The 17,378-nt window shown below is 38.5% G+C and overlaps 1 protein-coding gene across 1 annotated transcript in view; it reads right to left on the reverse strand.

The window, feature by feature from the left end:
* Nucleotides 1-17,378, reverse strand: part of INPP5D (inositol polyphosphate-5-phosphatase D) — an 86,667-nt gene that overhangs the window by 42,939 nt on the left and 26,350 nt on the right. Inside the window, exons 3-9 of the mRNA XM_026701313.2 lie at nucleotides 15,733-15,883; nucleotides 10,826-10,991; nucleotides 7,072-7,212; nucleotides 6,448-6,535; nucleotides 5,302-5,370; nucleotides 4,697-4,768; nucleotides 3,595-3,718 (exon numbers count right to left, since the gene is read on the reverse strand). Of these exons, the coding sequence (XP_026557098.2) occupies nucleotides 3,595-3,718; nucleotides 4,697-4,768; nucleotides 5,302-5,370; nucleotides 6,448-6,535; nucleotides 7,072-7,212; nucleotides 10,826-10,991; nucleotides 15,733-15,883 (811 nt within the window). The remainder of the gene's footprint in view (nucleotides 1-3,594; nucleotides 3,719-4,696; nucleotides 4,769-5,301; nucleotides 5,371-6,447; nucleotides 6,536-7,071; nucleotides 7,213-10,825; nucleotides 10,992-15,732; nucleotides 15,884-17,378) is intronic.

The raw sequence follows: 17,378 nt of genomic DNA on the forward strand, positions 1-17,378 counted from the left end.
AAAAATGCGCCATTGCCACTAGACAGGTGGACTTTCTGGGTTATAAAATTGACGCCTCTGGCATTCACCCCTGGAGTCCAAGGTCAGGGCGATCCACGAAGCTCCCACACCGACCTCCAAAACGGAGCTACAAGCTTTCTTGGGACTCCTAAACTTTTATGCATCCTTTTTGCCCCATAAAGCCTCAGTAGCGAACCCCTACACAGATTACTAGACAAAAAGTCACCGTGGCACTGGGGGCACAAAGAAGACCAGGCGTTTAACGCCGTCAAATCACTACTTACGTCAGAGGCAGTGCTCATCCAGTTCGACCCCAACCTTCCTTTAGTACTGGCAGCAGACGCATCCCCTTTTGGAATTGGGGCGGTCCTTAGTCACCGACTCGCCAATGGCGCCGAGGCCCCCATCGCCTTTTTCTCCAGGACGCTCTCGGCCACGGAGCGAAATTACAGCCAAATAGACAAGGAAGCCCTAGCAGCTGTTGCAGCCGTGAAAAAGTTTCACGAATTCCTTTTTGGCCACTTCTTCGAACTGGTCACCGACCATAAGCCCCTCCTGGGCCTACTGGCCGGCGACAAACAGACACCTCAAGTCCTCTCCCCTTGGATGACAAGGTGGACGCTTTTCCTAGCGGCCTACTCATACAAACTTATCCACCGCCGGGCAAAACTCTATCCCACGCTGAGCGCACTCAGTCGCTGCCCCTTACCCGCTCCGGCTGAAGACCCAGCTCCTGTCAATGCCATTTTTGAAATCACCCAGTTGGACCTGCCCATCACCGCCCTTGACATCGCCGCCAAAACCAAGGCAGACCAAACGCTCGCCCAGGTGCTCGACTGGGTGAGGAGGGGGTGGCCAGGAGGCAATGTTGATAACAAATTCGCACCCTTTAAGACTCGCATGCAGGAGCTGTCCAGTTTGCAGGGTTGTCTACTGTGGGGCACTCGAGTGATCATTCCAACCTCGCTGCGTACCCGAGTCCTGGAGGCGTTGCACGAGGGACACCCCGGCATTGTGAGAATGAAGGCGTTGGCACGCAGCTACGTGTGGTGGCCGGGTCTAGACGAGGACATTGTCAATTGGGTAAGTTCCTGCAGCATTTGCCAGGAATCCCGTCCTGCTCCCCCCATCGCCACCCCTACCAGATGGGAGAGCGCCAGCGCCCCTTGGTCTAGAATCCATATCGATCTGGCCGGCCCGTGCATGGAAAGATGTTCCTAGTGGTCGTGGGACGCTTATTCCAAGTGGATAGACGTGGCGCAGCTATCCACGACCACCACACTAGCAATCACCAACGTGTTAACGCGCCTGTTCGTTACCCATGGACTCCTTGGTCTCCGATAATGGCCCACAGTTCGCATCAGTAGAATTCAGCCGTTTTGCAGCCAACCTAGGCATTCGCCACATTTTAACAGCCCCATTTCACCCTGCGAGTAATGAAAGGGCCGTCAGGACCACCAAAGAGGCCCTCGCTAGGTTTGGCAGAGATGACTGGCACCACAAACTCTCACGGTTCCTGATGAGCCAGCACTCAACCCCCTGTGCAGTCACCAATAAGTCCCCAGCGGAACTTCTGATGGGCCGGCGCCTGAGGACTGTATTAGATAGACTGCACCCACAATACTGCCCTGACTCTCCCCTCGCTTCCACTTCGGGGGTTAGACATTTTATGTTACAGGAGCCGATATTCGCAAGGAATTTCGCTGGGGACCCACTTTGGATTCCGGGCGAGGTCATCGCCGTCACCGGGCCGAGATCATATAGAGTCAGGCTGGAGGATGGTCGCGTCTGGAGGAGACACATAGACCAACTCAGAAGGCGCCTCAGCAACCTCGCAAACAAGAATCCAGAGTCTCCAGTCGAAGGGGAACCGTCCCATCCGCCACCCAGCCACATCGCACCCAGTGACCAGTCTGCGCCAGCGGTCGTTCCGGTCAGCCCAAACCTGGAAAAACAGCACCCAGAGAGTTGATCAACCGGATCCAACCCACGAGAGTTTGACTCCAGAAACCAACCCGGTGGTTTCCGAGGATGCCCAGTCCAGAGAGAGTGTTGGCGACACTATGCCAGCTCAACCGTCACAGACTGATACCGAACAGTCAGACAATGTTCCCGAGTTGCGCCGCTCCGGGCGCCAACACAAACCCCCCATCTACCTCAAGGACTATGCGTGTTCGCATCTGGGGGGACTGGGTGTTATGTCCTGAGGACTCAAGGAGTTCTCACTCAGGTCCACTCACTTGTGTGGGCGTTATTCCCCCATTCCCATTGGTCAGTTCTCCCCAGCAGCCAGCTATAAAAGCAGGCTGCGGGGTCCAACTGGCTGCTGATTGCTGCGAGCCAGTTCCAGGCTTGGCAAGCACGGTCAGCCCTTTATTTGTAAATAAAGTACTGTTGCACTCATGCTCTGGTTCAGCCTCTCATTGCTCAAACTTAACAGCAGCCCTAATGGACCATCCTGCTTGCACCAGCAAAGAGGGAACGTCTACACTTGGCACAGAGCAGCAAAATACTGGCTGATCACCTTCAAAGCAACTCTGGGTTGGGCTGATAATCCTATTCTTTCCAAATGAAAAGTAGCCTATTCTTGCATTAGGGCGAACAAGAAAAGTAGATCAGCCCTAAAAAGATCTACTGCCAGGCACATACAACCAGAGCAACATGTGTAGAGCTTATACTAGCTGCTTTATTGTTCTATGCCACTTTCACAGGAATCTTCCCAGACTGGCAAATATGCTAGATATGGTTCAAAGACCTTGCCTCCTTGCATTTACGAATCCATGCTAATTCCCTGTTTGATCCCTCCACCAGACTGGGATGGTTGCTCTCCAACACCTACTAGGAAAAGTTTGATTGCTTTGATTGTTAGAACACTCTAAATTATATGTTCATGTCACAAACTGATTGCTCTATATCAGTTCCTCTAAAGTTGTTTCTAGAACAAAATTCTTCATAGTTCACAATTCACATGTTTAGAAAATCCATATTATTCTCATGCTTCATTTGAGCCTTTAAATAAAATAGAGAAGAAGGAACTAGGAACTAACTTCAGTCTCCCTGTTGTACCATTTTATTTCTTTTCACCAAGGTTTAAAATACTGTACATTTTACCTCCTTCCTATGCTTTTATGATGAAACAGCAATCAGAAGTAGGAAATACCCTACAGTTTCTTTTTAAAGCTAGCTCTTAAATAATGCCACAGTAAGTTTATTTCTTTATCACCTACAGTTTTAGTCTGATTACCCAAAGAAAATTATCATCACCACCAATCAAACTCACCAATCTTTTCTCTTTGAAGGCACAGAATGTAACAACCATTTATAATGAAACTTCCTTCTGAACCACTAAGGCATTTCATATATAAAATTCCACTTAAAGTTTGTACGTCTCAGTCTGTTGCTCAATCAAAACACTACCTGAATGTGTTCACTATAAAAATATTAGAAAGCTATAGTGTTACCTCTGCAGTCATATATTTGCATATTCAAAATTTATGTCTTAAGCAAACCTCAAAAAATGTAATTCCTCATACTCTACCCAGGTGAGCAAAATGCTGAGTGAATGAAAATGGGGCATGTGATCCACCCACTTACTTTTTTTGTGAGTGTAGAATTTATCTTCAGGACCATCCTTAGCTTTCTTAATAATAAGTTTTCCCATCTCAACATCAACTTTAAGATGAGTCTTGGAAGAAATCCCAAGGCAATCTGCTTTCACCTATGAGAACAGAAGAAATGTTACTTATGCAGACTTTCCATATTACATGGCTAACTTGCATAGAACATAGGCATGGGATAATAATGTTGGAAGGGACCTTGGAGGTCTTCTAATCCAACCCCCTACTCAAGCAGGAGACCCTATATCGGAGGTGGGCAACTATGGCCCCTTTATGACTTAGGGACTTCAACTCCCCAAATTCCTGAGCTAGCATGGCTAGCTCAGGAATTCTGGGAGTTGAAGTCCATAATTCATAAAAGGGCCATAGTTGCCCACCCCTGCCCTATATCATTTTAGTTAAATGGTTGTTCAATCTTTTTTAAAAAGCCCCAGTAATGGAGTATGCACAACTTCTAAAAGCAAGCTGTTCCATTGATTGATTGCTCTCACTGTTAGGAAATTTCTTCTTAGTTCTAGGTTGCTTCTCTCCTGGGTGAGTTTCTATCCATTGATTCTCATCATGCCTTTTGGTGCTTTGAAAAAGAATTTGATCTCCCTTATCTTTTTAGGAGCCCCTCAAATATTGGAGCACTGCTGTCATGTCTCCCTTAGTTCTTCTTTTCATTAGACTAGACATAATCAATTCATGTAACTGTTCTTTGTATGATTTAGCCTCCAGCGACCAATCATTCTTGTTGCTCTTCTCTGCACTCTTTCCAGAGTCTCAACATTTTTTATATTGCATTTTGTGTTTTATATTGACCCAAACTGGATGCAATATTCCAAGTGTGATCTTATACTTTGCAAAGTGGTACTAGAACCTCACATGATCTTGATGCTATTCCTCTAATACTATCATTATATTAATTGTACAGTGATTATTTTAATGTTATATTAAACATTTTTTCAGAGAGTAAGTGTTGCCTTGGCACTTTGTCACATTCAGTATGAACATGGTTTATTTTTTTAAAAGGTGAGAACACTGTAGCAAGAATTATAAATAATCCTCTATGTGACAAGATAATACTTAAAATTCACCTCAAAGGTAACAGGAGGAATAAGTGAACGTCTATGTGTTGGATCTGGCCCTTCAATCAATACTCTTTTCACCTGTAAAAATATAAGAATGAATAGTTCTACCTGACAATCTCAAACTTCAATAGGAAACTTTATGAGAACTGTAAACTGTGCAATAAATTATTATAAATAAGCTGATTGATTTAGCCATGACAGTGGTCAAAGAAAAAAATATTCTAATTTTTTCAAGCTCCAGACTGTAACTGTATGAAGGTCAATTGTCATATAATAAAATAATGAATGTTAATCTACAATTTCCAATCTCCAGTGTCTCTAAGAACCTTAAATGCATATGACACATGACCAGGTTATTTTCTGAGTTAATTTAAAGTTCACACAACAGGGGGAAAAAAACCCTCCTAAAGGAGTAACTGGTTTTCAAAATGCAGATTTGGCAATTTAGCACATGAATTGTTAGGAAGGTTACAGATAAGAATATAAGAAATAGTGGGACATTTTTTAAAAAAAATTAGGGTATTAAAAATAATCAAAAGACTTTAAATCAAAAGATATAGTACAGCTGAAGATGAAGTGGCAGCCAGAGAGAAATCTAAAATTCACTGTACCTTATCCTCTATGGAAGAAAGCAAACTTGTCAACTGAACCAATTTTGCACGATTGACATCAAAGGATGGCTGGTAAGAGTGTCATAGAAAAAGGTAAGTATAAGAATAAAGAAATACCATTTTCCCAATAATTCTGGCATTTTATCATCTCATATATATTTCAGAAAACACTGCAACCTTATATTATCCCAGTGAGTTATCAGTAATCTGAATATCAGACTAGAATGGAACGATATTTGCTTAATGGAAAGGTTAAGCGCAAAAGAACCATTTCAAACCCAGTGCTGGTGAAACTATTGTATATATACCAAGGCAGACTATTTGAGCAATTTATTGCCTAATTTATTTTGGACCATCCTAGAGTTGGTTGTATCATCTGCCTTCAAACAGATGGAATCACATTGTAACTCCCAGAATAGCTCGGTTCCACTAAATCAGGGGTCCCTTAAAGTTGCCAAGTTTGGAGACCTCTGCATTAAACTATAGGCCTTCATCTTCAGCAATAATGAAAAATATAACATTCAGAGGTGGAATAACCAACCTGTACTGCTGGGTCAGTGACCAAAAATTTATTAAGCTGAAAGAAAATTGTAGTAGTATAGATCATTCACGTATAAGTTTAAAACAGTTAAATTCTTCCATCATGCTAATCATTTCCAGACAGTGGAAATGTAGGAATAGGTGTCTAAAGTTTCATATTTTAATATCAACATTTTAAAATTGGGCCAGTAAAAAAATGTAACCTAAGCCAAGTCTTTCAATATTAGAGGACAATGGCTAGATACATGTCCCACACTATGCATAAGGGCAGCATGATAATAATGAAGATATGAGGTTATCAATCCATGACACCTTGTGATTAGGTTATTTATATCCAGGAAGCATTGCAATCAAATATAGAAAAGACATTAAAACATTGCACACTTCTCCAGACCAGTGATCTGCTCCTGAAGAATGAATGCAACTCCTACCTATTTCTGGAATACATGCTACTGCCATGTTAAACATAATACAATTAAGAAAAAAATTGAAAAGAAGATTTCAACTAAGAAGAATGCTTTGATAATAATTGCTATAAATTCTGCAATCCCCCTTTTAGTTGATATGGATTTTGAAACATATATTGTCAATTCCATGAAATCATACCTGAGAATGTCGATGGGTACCTGGGGAAAGTTGCTGATCAAACACCCTCTGTATAGATTCCAGAGAAGGTAAAGTCCGAGACAACTCACTGAAATGCAGAAGTCATGTATATGAAGACTTCATTTTTATAACAATTTGATTATGCAGTACTCCATTAGCATTCTCCAATATTGTCCTCTCTAAATCCATTAGGATGACAGGTTCCAAAATTCTCCAGCCAACCAGCAAATAGTATAGAGTATAAGATGCTTTGCCAGTTTTCAGATAGCTTCAGATTTCTACATTCTAACAACATGTTCTGCATTTCTTTTTGGTTCAGCTGCAATTTGGTCGAAAATAATCAACGTTGGCTTAGTTAAGTAGAGTTTAGCTTGGTTTGTAGACCCTATGGCCTTTGCATCCCCATTGGACAAAATTCTTCCCTCAGCGTTACTCTTAGTTTTTAAACTTTAAAAGTATTCCACATGGAATGCTGGTCTAATGATTTTGCATCCCCATGTTAAGAGCTCAGGCCAAAGGTGTAGTAACCTCTAACTAACTAGTCAATAATTTATATAAATAGTTATAAACAGAATTCCCAAACTGTTGATATTGAAATATGCCTACAAATGAACTTGTGATTACTTGAAGAGTCCTTTGCAGAGTCCTGTAAGTAGTTTCTTCAGCTGAGGGAGATTCCATGAGCCTAGTTGTACATTTTCAAGATCATTAGTTATATGAACTGTCAAATAATCCTGGATAAGTTTGAGATGCTCTTCTGGAATACTGTGAAAGAAAGAAATTTGAAAAAACAAATGAAGCATTAAGTTTATATACCTAATTTTGGGCAAATGGGAGAAAAAGTTCTTGATGAAAGGGAATTACAACCGTTTTATATAACTCTTTTTTCAATTTCTTATTAGTAATGAATAAAGGTCGGAGAGTGACAAAAGGAAAGAATTATGTCAGAAAAGAACTCTACTTTGTCAATAATGCAGGATAATGGGGGATTTAGTCCCATAACTTCTAGAAGAGCTGGATCAGATGCTGTCTACTAATGATTTAAAATTTAATTTTCAAAAGACTGATATGCTCAGGGAAAAACACAAACTAACTATAACAAATTTAAACAATTATAAAGCAGCATCTATCTTTAGTTTCCAAAGTAATACTAATAAAGAGGATTAGTACAATTATTCCATTACTGAAGATGGTTTAAGAGAGCTTGCCTGAGCCTCCTTGTACATTTACAGAAGGAACATGAATGAAAGAAGTCCCTGATTTGAATTAGTGGGCATCATATGAGTGTGTTATTCTGAACAATGTTGGAAGTGAAACAGTGGGGTGGAGGAAAGATAGAGTCATCTAAGCTTTCTCCCAAGGCAGCTCATATAAGATTGCAGCCCAAAGCATACATTTTCTTTCATCAGTTTCTTGTTTGCTGATATATCATGCAAGAATAGCTTGTTTTACGAAAGGAGGAAGGCTTTCTTCCTGTCTACCACCCACACAAAACCAAACCTCCTAACCTTTTCCTGAGAGAACATCCAGCCAGCAAATTTGTTGCTATCTATAATTTTGCACCCACCCTCCTATCAAGCAGGACCCTTTTGAATTATCTGCCTCTAATATGGTCACTAAAATGGCTGGATTCCTAACATTTTAGAAATGAACAGAAAACGGATCATTTCCAGTTTCCATTTCTGCTATCATTGCAGCAGTACAAGCAGAAACCTAGTAAAAATTGGTCATCTTCTTCTGTTTTTATAAAATACCACTTAGGAACAGAAAAGCGTAAGTACAGGCTGGCTGTATCAGCAATTTTGATTCTCACAACACACAACCAGATCTCTGGGATGCTTCTAAACAAGATGCGAAGACAAACTCTTCCTAAACTGTTATTTCCCTGTATACTGAGTACAGCCTTGATGGACAGAAGGAAGATATGTTACTAAGGCAACAACCAGATAAACATTAGTTGAGCCCAGAGCAAGAAAAAGATTTATGAAGATGCCCCTCTCCCCTATTCACATAAAAATAAAAGAGGCAGGAGAGAAAGAACATTCAGACATGCAAGGTTTTATGTTACTATAGCTGTACTAATAAAAGTAGCTTTAGACCCACACTGTATCTAAGTTTGATATATGTATAAGGCTGACATCCTGCATTCTGGAATTATGTTGTCCCCAACATTCATTCCTCAAGACCAAAATGCTATAAAGATGTGACTTCTGTGAATGTATTCAATAGTAATGACTGTCACTGATTAATTATATGCTGTGTGAAGAACTGCTTCCTTCCTTCTTGCTAAAATCTTTCAAACAACTTTGCTTGTTGCCCTGGTCTTTGAGTGTTTTTCTTGTCTATTTTTTTCAGTCCCATGCATGATTTTATATAACTCAGTTAACCTCCTCTCAAGTGCTTTTTTTCTGAGCTAAAGGATCACAAGCATTCTGACCTTTTTCATATGGAAAGTGTTCTGCACACCTCCCCGCCCCCCAAAAAATCTATTATATTTTGTTAAGTGCCCAACCAGACTTGGGCATAGTACTCTGGATGAAGATGTATCATAAATTTGTGTACGGAGATTATGATGTTGGCATTTTTAGTTTAAATCCCTTTCCTTATTACCAAAGCATGACATTTTCTTTTCCACAGCTGTCACAGAATGAGCTGACATCTTCATTGAGCTACATCATGACTAGTTTCAAGCAGCTTGGCCTTCATCAATGTTTATATAAAGATAGGTTTGCTTCTTATTATTTTTCACTTATAAACTGACTTCCATCTGCCACTTCATGCATTTTAAAAGGATGCTTATAGCATTGCCTATAATTGCTTTTGGCTTTTATCACTCTGCATAGTATTATGTGCAAACTTACACAATTTCCTGCTTGTCTATAAGTCAAGAAAATTTAAGAACAATTTATATTTTAAGCACTCAATTTCTTACGTTTTCCACAAACAAAATTGTCCACTTATTTCTACTCATTGCTTTCTGCTTTTTAACCAACTGGCAATTTATAAAAAGATAGTATATCTTATCTCACAACTGATAAATTTAGACACTTGCACCCATGTTGATGAACCACAAAAATGAAACTTAGTAAAGCAAGGTCTGGATGTTTCTCCAGTATGACTTCTTCCTCTCTGGGCCTAGTTATTCATTCTTTGATAACTAATTGTACTAATTTGTCTGGAACAGATGATAAGATCGCTTGTCACATTTCCCAGATATCCCTTTTTAAAAAACTGGTGGTCCATGGATTATCCTCTGGTCTGCATTGAGTTTGATTTGAATGATTGGTTACATCTTTAAGAACTCTTGGTTTTGGTGCAGGAGTAAGTTATTACTAAAATGTCTTAGAATAGTAGTTTTCAAACTGTTTCAGACCATGGGAACATCATTATTTAAAAAAAACAAAAACCAATAAAAACATTTATTAAAAAAATATTGGAATACCCATTCAAGAGATAAGCATTGCCATTTTTGCTGTACCTTAGCTACTAAAGGCGGGGGCGGAGGGAGCTCTCTGCAAGAGTCTAAGGAGGGGAAAGGAAAACTACCTCCAAAAGTCTTTTTTCCTGCCTTGGTCCTGCAGAACCTATTCAAGGTCTTGAGTTCATGGAACCCTATCAGAAAAACAAATTCCTAGAATATGTTATCTTCCTGCCTGAGCAAATCATGCTGCAATATTTTAGCAGATCAATTATTACTCCTGAATGTCCATTACAGTATGGATTATATCATTTATGTCAATTTACATCGTTTGTACATTATGCAAAAATGCAATTTGTGTAATGAAGTTATGATGTAAATGAAGTAAACAATAAAATAAAAGCAAAATTTACTCCCTCATCTAGATACTTTGGTTGAAACAAAGAGCTAATGCATTATTTGGGGAGGATATTTACACATAAATTTGGTCTATTGCATCTGTAGTCTACTAAGAAAGAGTTTTATTAAAGTTTTGCTGTACATAATTCTTCAGTAAAAGGACAGAGGCAAAGAATTTGTTCCATTTCTCTACAAGTTCCTCATCTTCCCCGAGGAAACATTTAATAACTTTGTCATCTAAAAACTCAACTTTTAGAAATTCTTATTGTTCTCTTTGATTTTTGTTGCCTCTGGGTTTTTTGTTTTTGTTTTTTTGGCATTCCCTATTACCACTATGCACTTTTTTGCCAGAGGTTTTTTTTTCCTCATTAGGACAGGCTTTCCATTTCCTGAAGGAAGGCCTTCTTAGTTTTTACAGTTTCCTGGACACCTTTACAAAGAAATGCTCTGGCCTGTTCCTAGAGTTGTCTGGAAACCATTTTTTCAAGAGAACTGTGAAAGGAAATGAGGAAAATTCCAGACTTTCTCATTCTTCTTGAGAGAAATGGTGATAGTTCTTACTTGCTGGTATCCTGGTGCTGTAATCGCTGGAGCAAGGTTTCAGAAAGAGGTGGTTTGCTAACTTCTGTCATCTGGATATAATCATTGGGTAAAAGCTCTTCCTTTGTTTCATTTACTGGAATTGAAATGCTGCGTGGAGGTAATACAGGTGGAGTAGGCAAATAATCTGTCACCAAAACAAGATATGCACATACTATGAATTAGGGATTCAAAAATCAAAGTGCTACTTTAATTATTTAAAACATTCTACTTTTCAATGGGATACTATTCTTACCAGAGAATACTTCTCTGTAGGGTAACCTTTGTGTATGTTGATATAGTAAGATGACAGCTCGATAAAGATTTTGATAACTTAAGTATAAATCCTCACATAAACATGAAAGTAATTTAATGACTATGGTACAGTCAGTATGTTTCAGCTTAATCTATATGGGGGAAATTACTGCACTTTATCAGATAATGTTAAAAGAAACAACAAAATAAAATGTATAGTGGAGTGTGTATATTTCAAAGGCAAACAGGAAAAAAGAGGGGAAGGGGAAGAAGGAAAGGAATGAAAAAAGGAAAAGAAAATACATAGAGTTATGAAAGATTAATCAAGACTTAACATTGCCTAATTTGGAGAGGGAGTTTATGTTTAATCAGTTTTCAGACTGCCTGGATATTGTGTTATATATGAGAAAATATACATTTCTCACAGATTTCTATTAAAAGGGCAGCACAGCAACACAGACTACAGTTTCAATTTCTTCTTTATCACAAGGACAGAGCCATAACTCTTTTGGTATGTTATAGAACCTTCAGTCCAAGAGAGCAGAGGAGAGGATATTACAGGGAGCAAGAGTAAAAACTTTTCTGAGACAATATTATAGACGCAGTGTGGAGGAGCAACTCTTTTCATGGGTTCAATGAATTAATATATACTGGAGCCTAGCCAAAATCATTTTGCAGAGTGATATCTCTGGCATGTTGCTTACAAAATGCTTTAGCCTAATCAAATTCCATTGGAATCTATACAAGGGAGAGCCCACAATGACTTAGCGTGGTAGCACTCTGAATTTGTCCTGAAAAGTCAAAGAAGCCAGAAAACCTGGGTTAAAAATTACAGTAGTTTGAGCCAGTGCTATTCAGATATGGGTTTTAATTTTTAATTGGAACTAATCTAGCTTCAGGGTTAAGTTAGGAACACAATAAGGAACCAAAGATAGATTGCTTAAGAAGCTTGCTTGTACAGCTTCTAATGGTTCTTATATGCACATATTTGGAAGCCATAGGATAGCTATGATATTATTTTGATCTTACTTCTTGTCCACCAGGATATAATCACTTCTTGTTGTGCACACACACAAAATCTCAATATAACAACTTCACTTCTGATCTTTTTTAGGAACTGAATTTGGGCCAATGGAATAAAAAACAGTTCTGATGTATTTGAAGGCTTCAACTTGTTCTATAGCATTCCCATTTAGTTCTTATTTATGATTGCATCTAGACGTTTTAAAAGACCATAATTTCAATTTCTTTATATTTAATAATTAGTTGATCATGCAGTAAGAAACAATTGATTTTAGACCTCTCCTCAAACCAATGAGTGAAATAGAAATGATGACTGCATCAGCTGCATATAAGAGATGTGTGATAGATCTACTAGTCAGGTTTGGAGGAAGATGGTCTAATTTTGTGAGATGTGCTCCATATCTTTAATATAGAAATTAAATAATAAGGGGACTAGATTATAACCTTGCTTTACACCCTTATAAGTAGTCACCAGGCCAGAAAGATGCCTTGGCTGTCAAGTCTTATTTGGATATAAGTAATGTTATGCCTAATAAGCCCTACGAACTATTAACAGAAGATCTCTCCAGTTTCAACCACAATCATTCACTGAAGACTAAATTGAAAATTGTTTTAAAATTTATTAAAGCCACATACAACCCCCCTCCCCAAAAGTGGGAATATATATTTCTTAGTTAGATGTTGTAATTGCTCTCTCTATCATGATCCCAGCTGGCTCTTCTGCAAATATGTTTTCCTCTTTCGACTAGTCAATTAATTTCCAGTAAAGATTCTCATGTGGAAAGATCTGTAACTTAGTGGCATAAAAAATATAACTGAATCTGAAGAAATTTCTATGGAGATTCTCAGTCATCCAGGTCAGGGTGATCCCAAAGCTGCTTTTTTCAAGAAGCAATTGGGCGTTCTAGTTTTTCTTTGAAGACATTTCACTTCTTATCTAAGAAACTTCTTGAGCTCCGATTGGATGGATCCTTCCATTCCCCACCATTCAGTCAGATCTGGAGAAGCTTCTTGAATGAGAAATGAAACATCTTCAAAGAAAAACCAGAAAGTCCAGTTGCTTCTTGAAAAAAGCACCTTTGGGAGAATCTAAAGAAAGAAATTTTAACAGATAAATTAAAGCTAAAATTACATATTGTTCTGGAATTTATTTCTGTATTCACACCAAGTGTTTATTGTTGAAAAACATGAGGCACCAGAACTATAATGTGACCTGTTCAGCTGCTCCAGAGTTGCCTGATCAGCTAAGATGCCCCAGTTGACTGATGTCTTCTTTCTCTGAAGTTAAAAGTTGGTCTTCTCTAGACCCATCCCCTATCCATGAAGGGGATGAAGAATCATGAAGATATGATTCTCATATATCATTCAGGTGCATGTAAATACACTCCTCCAGACTTCCCTCTATATATGTAGAGATTGGAAAAAGATAGCAGCAGGATTGTATCCATTTTCCTCCCTGTTGTTTTCCAAGAATTAAATAAAAAAACCTAGATAGTAATGTCCTCCTTTCCTCCCTCCTTCCCTCTCTCTACAGATTTTATTAAAAGAGCTGAAGCTCACTTCATCAGATGCATTACTTAGATAAACTAATGCAGATTTAAATTTATATGAGCATGCAAGGAGAAAAAGAAAAAAAGAAAGTCATTTATGCAGATACAGGTTACATGAGAGACAGTGGAATTAATAATCTAGATGCAAAGAGTATGTAACAAGTGGTCACATAAGGTTGTGCCTATGAAGGCATCAGAGGAAACACGGCCTTCAAAAATGGGGCACAGTAAACAAGACGTGGAGATCAGAAATAAAAATAAATGATGGTTGAAATTAAAAACCTCTGAAAATTGAAGTGTAGGGGCTAGAGGTGGCATGGAAAATAAAAGCAGAAAGGAAAGAGGACTAGAAGGTATAAAACAGAGGTCCCCAAACTTGGCAACTTTAACACATGTGGACTTTAACTCCCAGAATTCTCCAGCCAGCTATGTTGGAGATTTCTCAGAGTTGAAGTCCACACGTCTTAAAGTTGCCAAGTTTGGAGGCCTCTGGTATAAAAGTAGAGAGTCAGGTGGGGAAAGTAGGGTGGAGCATAGAAGTTTAACCAAGAAGGAAAAATGAGCCACCACAAGAAAGGAAAGGAATAAATGGTTACTGTAAAACAAACAATTAAAACAAATCAAAGTGTAAGGTGAAAACACAGCAGATCTTTTTCTTTCCTGCAGCAGGAAAACATAGAAAAAATTGAGGATTGTATTTTTGAGCTTTTGATGCAACAGAATCTTCTTTCTCTATCAAACATCGTGCCCAAAGATGGGACTGGTCACCTGCTTTAGAGGTAAGACTTTAGTTTCTAATAGCTCTAGCATTATCTCTACATTATTTCTTTCTGTTTTAATCATTTGTATTTCCAGCCAGCTGTTGGAATAACATTAATAGAAAAATCTATGTACAGCCACAAGATCGCTAATTGGGATTTCCCCGGAAGAGAGAGGGAAGAGTATTACTGAAAACTCCCCTCTGGATGAAGCCATGGCACCAGCATGTTTAAAGGACTATATGTAAGAACCAGGGAAGGTTCTACATAGGATTCACATGGAAACCAGTTCTCCAACTCAGGATTAGTCTGATTTTGGTTGAGGCTATAGCTGTGTCATGTGTATAATCTTGTGAGTTTCTGAAACAGAGTTAAAGCCTTTCTCCTCTGAAAAGTTTTGTACATTGTAATTATAATTATAGATGCAGTTTTCATCTGTTTGTTTTTAATTGGAATTTAATTGGAATTCTATTGCTTTAACCTTGTTTTGGAGCTTTAACTTTGTAAACCATTAGAAGAGTATATTGCCAAATATGTGTCCACTGTCATGTTAGAAGAAGCAAGAAAGAAACGTCAAGTAACATTTTGTGCTTGCCAGAGAAGTTTTAAAAATCTAATAAAAGCAATATTAAGTAGATATCAGTTTGACAGTATGATCAGTGAAGAGAATAATCTATGCTCCCAGTGCAATTCAAAAGTAAAAACAAACATTTTAAACAGAATTATGGCTCAGCTTGGTACTTATGACTAAAAGGAAGACAATACTCTAAAACTACTAGTGCAATAGATGTTCTTGGATTATTTTATTATATTGTTTTGACACACAACAGGGAAATACCTCGAAGTATATAATTAGGAGACTAATAAAATCCTTTGCATTTTCCCAGGGCATTCTATGCTCTTTGAAGAACAGGATGAGATAATATTCTTGAATGATATTCATTACGGTTGGCTGATAGGCAATGTTCTGTTTCAAAGAATTGTTAGAGATGTGTATTCAACATTCCTTAATTCAATAGGTCAATTCAATTCCATTGTAAAACTGATTACTTCAATGGTGGGATTCATTTTTTTTAAAGTACTGGTTCTGTGGGCATGGCTTGGTGGACGTGGCAGGGGAAGGATACTGTAAAATCTCCAGTCCAGAGGTGGTATTTGCTGGTTCTCTGAACTACTCAAAATTTCCTCTACCGGCTCTCCAGAACTGGTCAGAACCTGCTGAATACCACCTCTGGAATTCTTCCTTCAAATTGGCAACTTTAGATTAGTAAAAATGTAAATTATTATTTTTTGAACTTCTTACCCAGATCTTCTTCTAGATCATCTGTTGTCTCCTCTTCTTCATGTGGGACTGGGAATTTAAGGCTCCGGACCAGCCCCATGTTCTCTTTCTTGTAAAACTCTATCAGTTCATCTAAGCTGTTGAAATATTGCACTGGAACACCTTCACATGCCTATAGGCACCAGAAATATATATAGATATATAGATATATACATGTATCAAATATTGCTGGAGATTTTCAACCAAATAAGCATGTTGAAGTGGTTAATAAGACACTTAGCAATACAGTGAAAGCACAGCAAACACAATTATTTTTAAATACACCTTTCCCCATTTCAGCCAGGGTTAGGTTTTTTAACAATTTATGTCTAAGCAGAAATTCTTATTAAGTGCTTCCTAAAGCTCACTCTTCATATTCTTCTGCCTACTTACTTTACTTGTAGATTGATACCCAAAAAGTGTTTTAAACAATGGATAACTCAAACAGTGAGATTAGTACCATGTAAATTTAATAAATAACTAATTTGGTTTAATTTATTAATCATAGATATTACTTTAAGGCAGGGATATCAAACTTGCATCGTCAAGGCGGTGTCCTGTGACATTGTGCCTTTTTTTCCCCTTCACTAAACCAGGCATGGGCATGGCTAGCATGTGATTGACAGCGCTGCTGTATGGTATGCATGCTGTAGCAATAAGGTGACTCATTTTATTTCCTAGTTTCTTTCATTCAGACCAGTGTCAGATACCATGATAAAAACCATAGAAGCCGAACATGCTTAATTTCAATCTGAGGGGGAGAAATATTTATTTATTTTTATTTTATTTATTATGATTTGTCAATCACATACAAGATAATAGCTATAAGTATATACATAGTTATGAATACATGAAATGGGTATATATAAGAAAAATAAAAGAAACAATAGAACAGGGACGGTAGGCACGTTGGTGCGCTTATGCACGCCCCATACAGACCTCTTAGGAAAGGGGTGAGGTCAATAGTAGACAGTCTAAGGTTAAAGTTTTTGGGGTTTGGGAAAGAATAACCCCTCTTTTTCTTGAAAGATGAATAGCATTAAACAAGACTATCTTACAGGTTAGGGTTAAGGTTAACAAGATCACAGGCAGATCTAGTCTATACATGTGCTACACTTCACCAGTGCAAATTCTGCATTCTCTCTCCTCCACACCTGCCAGTGTCAGCTTCAGTGCTTCAAGCCAACTGCTTTTTTCTAGCCATTTAAAGAAAGGAAAGGTGATTACTCTGCGTTCTTTCTAAACACAAGTAATTCTTTTCTGACATAAGAGTCAGGCAGTCTTTTTGCACCAGGGTTGCATCTTAATCTGTTTGACTGTTCAGGACCTTAGAAGGTAGCAGTGATACAGGATGAGCCTGGAGGGAAGATGAATGGACGTTTAGCTCCCCATGCTTCTTTGGGTTGAGATAGACAAAAGATGCTTAACAAGTTTTACTGCTTTGATAAAAAGTGGAAATTTAGATAGCCACAATTTGGCAGTATGAGCATTTAGGATGCAAAAGAAGATGCTGGGATGCAGGTGTGTGCATCTTCGTGTGTGTGTAGGTTGTCTGTTGCTCCCTCTTGGCTAGATTAGATGAAGTATCTAATCTACTGTACCTCTTTTGGTTTTGACCGGTCAGGAAT

The sequence above is a fragment of the Pseudonaja textilis genome, chromosome 4 (genome assembly GCF_049901715.1).
Source record: "Pseudonaja textilis isolate UNSWEBS1 chromosome 4, rPseTex1.2, whole genome shotgun sequence".
NCBI classification, from domain to species: domain Eukaryota; kingdom Metazoa; phylum Chordata; class Lepidosauria; order Squamata; family Elapidae; genus Pseudonaja; species Pseudonaja textilis.